Source organism: Sander vitreus, chromosome 1 (assembly GCF_031162955.1).
Source record: "Sander vitreus isolate 19-12246 chromosome 1, sanVit1, whole genome shotgun sequence".
Classification (NCBI taxonomy): domain Eukaryota; kingdom Metazoa; phylum Chordata; class Actinopteri; order Perciformes; family Percidae; genus Sander; species Sander vitreus.
Genome location: NC_135855.1, coordinates 10,424,130 through 10,433,546, shown reverse-complemented (window position 1 = coordinate 10,433,546; position 9,417 = coordinate 10,424,130). Strand labels below are relative to the sequence as shown.

The 9,417-nt window shown below is 36.9% G+C and overlaps 1 protein-coding gene across 1 annotated transcript in view; it reads left to right on the top strand.

Annotated features, from left to right (window-relative positions):
- LOC144525936 (interferon-induced protein 44-like) overlaps positions 1 to 2,614 on the top strand; it is a 241,223-nt gene extending 238,609 nt beyond the window's left edge. The window contains exons 6-10 of the mRNA XM_078263047.1: positions 241 to 430; positions 656 to 808; positions 1,528 to 1,696; positions 2,046 to 2,146; positions 2,268 to 2,614. Of these exons, the coding sequence (XP_078119173.1) occupies positions 241 to 430; positions 656 to 808; positions 1,528 to 1,696; positions 2,046 to 2,146; positions 2,268 to 2,429 (775 nt within the window). The 3' untranslated portion in view covers positions 2,430 to 2,614. The remainder of the gene's footprint in view (positions 1 to 240; positions 431 to 655; positions 809 to 1,527; positions 1,697 to 2,045; positions 2,147 to 2,267) is intronic.
- The last annotated feature ends 6,803 nt before the right edge of the window (positions 2,615 to 9,417 follow it).

The window sequence follows — 9,417 nt, the reverse complement described above, 5'->3', positions numbered from 1 at the left end:
ACTCAAACTGACAACTGAATGGGGAAGTTTAGATAGAGACTTTCAGTGAGGCTCCAATTCTGTTCCAGAGCAACTGAATTACATTTCATAACAGTACACTCAGTTTTCAACTCTATTGGAATTCAGTTTCAAACATACACAAGAGTTAGACTTTATGAAAGGAAACTGGACTTTTATGAAGATGGAGAAATTTGGGGAATTCTTTAAAATCTAAAAAGAAATGTAATCTTGTTTTCACAGAGACAATGCGAGGGATCTCCAGTATGTGAAGGAGTATAAGCCTGGAAATGATGACATCAAACATGTCCGAATCCTTCTGTACGGACCCGACGGAGCTGGAAAGTCCAGCTTCATCAGCTCTGTCAGCAGCGTCATACAAGGCAGAGTGACTACTCCGGCTTTGACCTCTGACAAACGTTCCAGTGGAACAGTAAGACAACTTTAGATCAACCTCTAAAGCAACATCTGCTGTTTGATGAATCTTTCTCTTTAACTTTTCCCCCAACTTAACCCTAACTAAATGATCTGCATGAGAATAAACAGAGTTTAGTCTGACATTAATGTATCAGGGACGTCATACAGAAGAAACACTGCAGAACCATAAATCTGTAGATTATTGTGATTAAAACGAGCATTTCATCTTTGTGTGTTACAGTATGAAACGTTTAAAATCAGAAAAGAAGAAGGAAATCCAGAGACATTCTGTGATTTCGTCTTCAATGACGTCATGGATCTGAAGGATGGAGATGGAATCTGTGCTGACGACATCAAACTGACCCTGAAAGGACATGTGAAGGAGGGTTACCAGGTACGACTATTATACTGCTTTTCAGCATCATATCTGTAGGTTTACATGCTTTGATGTTCAAACAACATATTATGTTTCTCTTACTGCCCATTGCTGCAACTCCTCTGTCTGAATCACTGTCTGAACTTGGCCCGCCTTTCTCAAAAACCTGGTGCACTCTGATTGGTCAGCTGGCCCACTCTGTTGGTCAACCAAATTACAAACAAGCAGCTGGCGGGCTGTGCTCGCTGAGGCTGCACATATGGGCAGCACATCTGAAAAACTGGGCTGGCTTTCTCAATCAACGAGATCATTAACGAGGAATTTCAGGAATGTGGGCGAGACGTTTTAGGCAGTTGAGAACAAGTGCTCTCTGGGGGAGAAAGATCCATTTGGAGGGAAATGTGTTCTTTTGTACTTTATATATCTATTACATACACAAAAACTATACAGCACACTAAAATACGGGAAAATCCAAAAAAGCTTAATAGGGGCTCTTTAACATGAATTAGTGATCAGCTAATATGACGTTTGTCATTTTAAGGAAGTAAGAGTTGAAATGCTGCAACACCAGCAGGCTGAGGTGACCTAGGACCAAGGCTGTTATAGTTTAGTTAACCATTATAACCCTGCCTAGGGCTGTGCAGTTATTCAGATTTGGATCACCAGTTCACCTCCTAACAACCAGTAATCGTCTTACATTCTTAAACACAGTGTCATAATGTAATTGTGTTTTCCAGTTCAAGCCTTCATCTCCACTGTCTCCTGAGGACCCAGGCTACAACCCCTGTCCCTCTGCAGACGACAAAGTTCATGTTCTGGTTTGTGTGCTTTCTGCTAACTCAGCAGAAATTACAGACTCAGTTCTGAAGAAGATGGCCGTTATCAGAGAGGCAGCCAGTGAGCTGGGTAAGCAGGTTAACTGGATCTCAAGTCAGTGGTCAGACTCCAACACTCAAACATGAGTTCAGCACTTTAACACTGAGTCCATAATCAATAATTTATCAGTTTGATACAGCCCATAATACAAAGATCAGGACTAAAAAACTAAAATAATGTTCAGGTTTCAGATCAGATTTAAGCTTTTTCCTGACGTAAGTTTGCATTTTTACTGAGAGCTTGTTCAGACATGTTTATAGTTTTTTTACAAAGTAAAATCTCTTATTGTCTGACCCACAGATTGTTCAATTATTTGTTGGATTTAATGAACAGAAACTTCCTGAAAAAGCTAAAATACTGAGTGTGTTTCTGTCTGCAGGGATTCCCCAAATGGCAATAGGCACCTACATTGATTTAGCCTGTCCTGAAACTGAAAATGATCTGAAGAATGTGTACAAGAGCCAGCACCTGAAGCAAAAGGTGAGTTTCTGTCTTTCTGAGTCTGGATATAAATATAACCCCATGTGTCTTAACTTTGTAGTCCAAATATTTCAGGATATGAGCACAGAAACCCACATAACTCCCATTGTTTACCACTCAGGTGAAAGACTTCAGCGCAGCAGTGGGAGTCCCAGAGAACTACATCTTTCCTGTAAAGAACTACAGTGATGAAACCGACATCAATGATGATGTCGACACTCTGATCCTGAGTGCACTGAGACAAATGATCAACCTTGGAGACGACTTCATTTACAAAATGTAAAAATATTTTACAGAAAGCAGTGAGTCTGGGATGTCCAGTTATAATCTGTTGGCAGATCTCTTTGACAGTTAATGTCTGTATTTGATGACGACAGTTGTCTCTATAAGACAGCTGGGATCTGATCCTAGTTGCCCAACACATACATGTAATTGCATGTTTGTGATGAATAAATTCTGTGGCTTGCAGTCAGTGTGCAGGTGTTACTCTTTTTTCGAAGAAGGAATTTCTAGGCGTGCATGGTTTTTATTTTTGTATTTCTGTCTTCCTGAAATCACAGAGTGTGTGTGTCTCTGTGTGTTTGTGTGTGTGTGTCTCTGTGTGTGTGTCTGTGTGTGTGTGTGTGTGTGTGTGTTCTGGTATACACCTTGTGGGGACATGAATCTGTTTACACAGTCACGTCATGGGGAACTCTTACGGTATGGGGACCAAAAATGACGTCCCCATAAGGGAAACCCTTTTAAATGAATGCTGAAGTCAATCTGAAGGAGCCTGTGTGATTTTTAGCATTGGCCCATAAAACACATTTTTCAGTCAGTGTGTGTGTGTGTGTATGAGGTGTGCTCACTAGCGCCCCTGTACTTTGAGAGTGGTATTGCACTCATTGCTTCACACACACACATTCCAAATATGGTTAGTTACCGCCCACTTCCTGGTCCTCATTAGGAATGATTTCATCAGCAAAAAGTAATTATCAGTGTTAAGGCTACAGGTGAATAGGGTAACATTTTAAAATAATAGATATCACCATGAAACTTCCTCACTTGACTATTTACACAATTATATAAAAAAATTTATTACAAGCTTTTGAAATTTGTATGTTTAGTTATGCAAATTATGCATTATCTCATTAAATATGCATGATGTTGCATATATTTTTAGTAGATCTGAAAATATGATAACTCCAGGTGCAAAATTCTGTTTTTCTTTCTGTTTACACACAAGATGAAATCAAACTTACACAGGGATTTCAGGATATCTCCTTTCATTACCTAGGAAATCAAAATATACTGTCCATAGCCTTAAAAAAATGGATTTTCGCCATATTGTTTTGATTATAATGTCACATAAATCAGGCCAGAAATGATTTATTAACAAATCTCTCTGTAAATATCTTCAGAATACTGCTCAGTGTATAACTGGAAAGTTTGGTGTACATAGGCTGAGATGTTTATACTGGAGAATGAGAAAAAAACTAATTTTCAGAAAACAGCATCATAAGATTTAAATAGTGGAATTTAATACATTTCTATTGAAACGAAATGCTCAAAAACATCAGTAATAATATTATAGAATATTTCAAGCTCATGAATATGGATTATTTAATAAAAAGGCAGGCATATAAGGCCTACATCAACTCAATGAATGAATTAGCATTGGGGTATCATCCACAGTTGTATGGACACAGAACAAGACCAAACGTAGATGCCACAACTTTCTAAAGTCTAATTGTCCATTCCAGCACCATATGTATTTTAGTTGTGCTTAGACTCTTGTGCCTATGTTTTCCACTGACAGTTGTGACTGCCTCAGCTTTCAAGAAATGAGATCAGTTTCTCTCATTGAATTGACCATCACAACTGTGCTCTGAAGCCACAACTCCGTAAAAGAAAGCATGGCAGAGGCACCTTCATTGAAGGTGGAGCTGGCCATACTTGCTGCTGCCTTAGGCTTACTTTTCCCCACAAAACAGTCCCCTCAGTCAGCTGATGGTGAAGCTAACTAACAAGGCTCCCATCAGCACTGGTTCATAACAACACAACAGAACAAAACTAATTATGAATCATTCAAAAGACCAATATTTAGAACATCGGAGAAAACAAAGAAGACTAAATTGTTATTTGACAGAGTATCCGCACACTGAAGAGACGGATCCTGACTAAATACAGGCTCAGTGACCACCAACTGGGTCAGACAGAGATACACTACCTCCTCCACTGGGAAAAAGTATCTTCACTAAGAGATTTACATCTTGGAAAAATAGCCAAAAAAACAAAACTTCCCAAAGTTAACAACAGAAAAGAAGCTTGAAGTTCTCCTAGGAGAAGGGACAGCAGCTCCACTGACAGCTAAATATGTATCTGCCTGCCACAGCCTGAGGGACTCACAACCACTTTAGGATCCCAAAATAACAGATTTGTTTAGTATTGTATAGTAATTATATTATACAAAAACTGTATCTGTTGTGTAATGTAATTGTTTTGTAATATAGTGTGATGTATCGCGATCAGTAAAGTATAGTATATATGTGACACCTATATATTTAATATATGACATGTAGGCTATGAATTTCTGTAAACTGCTTTGAGAGAGAGAGAGAGAGAGAGAGAGTGTGTTTCCAAACCTGTTACTCTCCTTTGGTGTCTCTGATACGTTTTAACATGAAGGCCAGGATTCCCCAACGCTTTTTCTGAGAGCTGCATATCCCAAGCCTAACTCATCAACTAACAGCACCATCACACATTCACATGAAATGCTGCATCGTTCCTGGATACGTCTTGAAGACGCAGAGATGTGTAGACACTTTGCCTGTACGTATCTTCTTTGCAGAGACTGCACCTCTAGTAGTAAACTGCTACAGAACCCATGATTCTTTGGATCTCCTGCATGCTGACTTTAAGCCCTGTCCCTGCACAATAAAGACAAATTAAACATGTGATGACAGGGGGCAGACAGTCATCGCGGAGCAGCGTGATGATTTATAACGCCAACTTTTGTTGAATTTAGGAGAAATCTACAGATGCAAACAGACAAAGTGTAGTAAAATAAAGACCTAAATATGTATTTTTGACTTTTTGTCAGTCAGTCTGAAAGAAGACATGTTAATGAAGACAAATAGCTCAAAATCTCAGAATTGACCAGTAATAAAAAAACTGTTTTTGCCTGCCGTGTCAATGCAAACTAAAAAGACACTGTTAATTATTTAGTCTAACTGATTATTGTGTGTTGATTTTATATCTTTTTTGAATGTGTTTTATTATTTTGCTGTGATGAATTCCTGATCAGTATTTGCAATGATGTCTATTTGAGTGAATGTATGAAGTACTACATTTTAAGTTAAACTGATGCTTTTGACAAAGGTACTTTAAAAAATAATTTGAAGTAATTTTTAATGACCAAATTTCACAGGGCAGATTAAAATAGCGGCTTTATTTTACACGAAAATACAAAAGAGACTGTAACTTCCGTTTTGGGGCTTTTAATTTGAAATCCCAAAGGAAGTCAAATGTACATTTACGTAGGGAAACTTAACAGTTAGCTTCCGTCAAAGCATGCTGATGGAATTGAGGCAAAAAGAGGAATACATTCGACCAGTGTGTTGCTAAAAAGTGGTGACAGTTATTGATGAAGATAAAAGAAACCCTCTGAGGGTTTAACTGAGTTAAATTTATTCACGGAAACAACTGTTGCTGTGTTGCCAACATGTGCTCAGGTGGATAATGGCTGCAAGCACCTGTTAAAGGAAACGTGAGTATTCACAACAATAAATAATTGTATGAACATTATATTGCTGTGCTGTAGACCAGCTATTAGCATATGTAAGAAGATATCAATCTAAGCTGTTGTTAAGTATGTTCAGACTGCAGGCAAATCAGATATTTTTAACAAGTGTTCCTGCACAGTTATTTGTTAGTGATCAGATTGGATTTGTGCATTCATGTTCATTACTTCAGATTTCTACAGTCTCTTTATTTTTTGTAGTTTTGTTGTCTTAATCAGCTAAGGGTCTTTTTTCGTAGTTCATTATCAGTGTTTTCTTGATACTGACGATGTCCCCACAGCACACATTTGGTCAGTCGTTGAGTTGAAACTGTGTGTGAAAACAGACAGGGCTTGGCTGGCCAGAAAGAAATACTTTACTTTGAATTTGATTGATTTCTCAGAAGTCTAGTGTATGTTTGCATGCATCTCATCTTAAAGATTGTGTCAGAACAAGAGGTACATATTGATTATATTATGCAGTGTTTACATCAAATTGATCATTTATTTGTCTTTATTTTCATATTCTAAAACGCCTTCACTATAAAATATGTTTTTACAGACGACCAGCATTACAACTGACAGCATTTCCATGGACAGGTCCAAACCTTCGCCCCTAGTTGAGATTATTTCTATGTACTCATCAATTAACTAGTTGTTGCTATTCTACATATTTCTGATTACTTAATTATTTTTTTTTAAATGAAAGATACAGATCTTGAAGATTTGATGATTGATGAATCCATATCAGAGAGTGCAGATGATTACATTCCGGATAACACTTCCGAAAGTGACACTGACAGTGATGCTAGCCTTCGCCCAAACTGCAGGATCAAAAGGAGTCTTGATTATAAACGTGACATCTCTTTTTTCACATTTAGTTGTTCATTAATGAAGCTGAACTCATTAAAGTTGAATTCTGCAAATTGTTTTGCTGTCATACACGGGCATGCTGCTTTCTCTCCTCTCCTTTGATATATTGCACAGACCATTCAGAAAATTCCATGTCAATAAAGTTTAAAAAAAGGTTTGCCTAGAGCATAGCACTCTAGCAGCACAAAGGTCTAGGCAGTTTAATTTGTTTATCTCTCTACCAATATAAGTTGCTGTTTTAGGCTACAAAAACATGCATGCAGGCTAAAATTCAACTGCAAGGAAACTAGCTGCTAGGCTAATGTATGCGACAGTGTAGCACAATGGTAAACACTGCAGCAGTAATGTGTCCACCTCAGCTGAGAACAGAGAATTGTCCTTTCCTTCTGCAGTGTGTCATATTAAACATTACCTGCATATATCACAAGTACTTAAGCCTAGAAATAATTCACAAAAGAAATTCCCCATTTATTTAATTGACTGTCAAAGCTGAAGTAAAAAACTACTTTTTTATCTATAATCTCTTGAATATAGGATAGAAGACATGCAATGATGATAACTAAACAATGATTATTCTGTTCATTATATTAAATATCACATGAAGTATGCACTCCTAACTTTCACTAGCAAAAAAATAAATATATATACAGTATACATTTTTTTTTTTAAATCTGGTGATGAAGTCATAGCCACGCTAGTGTCACATCACCATCAGTATTGTGGTGATGCAGTTATCGTTACAGCCTTAAGTGGTAGTGTTGTTATAGTGGTACTTAGTGTCACATGATTGAGTAGTTAGCTGATGCTAGGGTGTTGACTGTGAATAGAAATATAACAAAAAAGAAATTTTGGAATTAAAGAAATTAATTGTTTTAACAGGGGAAAGTAAATGGTTTTAAAAAGGTTTGTCTTGTTGTCGGTATGACTTGGGTTGGAAAATATCCGGACAATTGCTTTTTAAATATTTTGTACATGAGTAGAGAGCTTTTAATTGCTTTTGTTTATACTGTCAAATTATTAAGTTATCTTTTCATACAGAGTAGGTCTAGACCACATTCTAAGACTTTATGATTTACAAAGTCCAATCACTTCCTCCATGAGCAACAGCAAGATGCAATATTTGTGTTTGTGTTAAACCTTTCTTTTAACAGGCAGGCATGTCAAACAGACCCGTCTCTATGGTAGGCGGTGATTTCCCTTGACCGGTTAGGAAGGGAGAGATGTATTAATATTTACTTTAATCTCTTAAATATTCTTATCAAATTTAGCGATATCAATCAATCATATGTTTTGCTATGTTGTGAAGATGTGTGATTGCAAAAGTGAGGGTTTGAATCACTCACCTTTTCAAGCTTCATGCTCCATCTCTACAACAAACAACTAAGCTAAGCTGAATTAAAAGAATGTAACTGTTATTAATGTACTATTTATCCATCTTTTCATTCTACTTAGATTAAATCTGTAAATTAAACCTTTATTTAATTTATTGTTTGCAAAGTCCCCACTAATCATGATGGAAATTGTGTGAATTATGTAAATAACATGCAAATTAGGTCCCCACCAACAATGTTAATTCGTTTTTTTACAAGTCCCCATATATGATGGTCATGACATTACTTCATCAATTCAGATGTTTAAAGTCGTGTATAAGCTTACAAGGCTATGGTGAGTTTACGTGATTTTTTTCATGCCTCTAGCACCTTTAGAAAGGGTGGTCCCCACAAGTGATGGTTAAAAAAGTGGTCCTCATAAAACATATAAACCAGTGTGTGTGTGTGTGTGTACAGGTATATTTGTGAGGACCAGGATGGGTTATTAACCTTGTGAGTGAGGACCATTTTGCAAAGTGAGGACATTTAGGCCAGTCCTCACTTTATTTTCACTGTAATTCTATTCAGAGGCTGTTTCCATTCTTTTTGCAAAGTATTAGAGATTATGCCAAAATCAGAATTACTTAGCATCTACACGTTTTTATGTACTTTTAATACACAAACTTTTGCTCTCTATCACCCTCTACTGACTTTTGATTTATTGCGCTGGAGCAACTACAACTAGAGAGAGACTAGAGAAAGACATGTAACATGTATTTAGTAGGTAAAATGAAATGCATTTAGACTAGAGAAAGACATGTCACATGTATTTAGTAGGTAAAATGAAATACATTTAATCAAAATTAATTCTCTTTTATTTAAGTATAACTATTTTCAGACTGCCTGAAATCCTATCTACCTCACCCGTAAGCCATGAAGACCATTTGCCTTTACGACACAGCTAACACCTGACACCCCACTGGTCCTACTACAGTCCTCCCTCTTCAAAAACAGTTTCCTCCATCTGTTGGTTTAAGAATAAGTACACCTACAGAACAGAATGAGGTATAAACAAACAATATTTATTTAATTGAATATTTCCAATAGAACTGAATTCAAAGAAGTGAATGTTAACAATAACATAATACAATTAAAAACTATATACAATTTAAAAAATAATAAAATTCAACAATGAGTTTTGGCTCTGCTGCCTGGTAATTATTCCAGACCTCGCAATATATTATATATAAATTCCCCACTCTTCCCATCCTGGGCGGACCTCTTCCTTCAAGCTCAGGTTCTCTACCAGAGGCCTGGGAGCCTGAGGG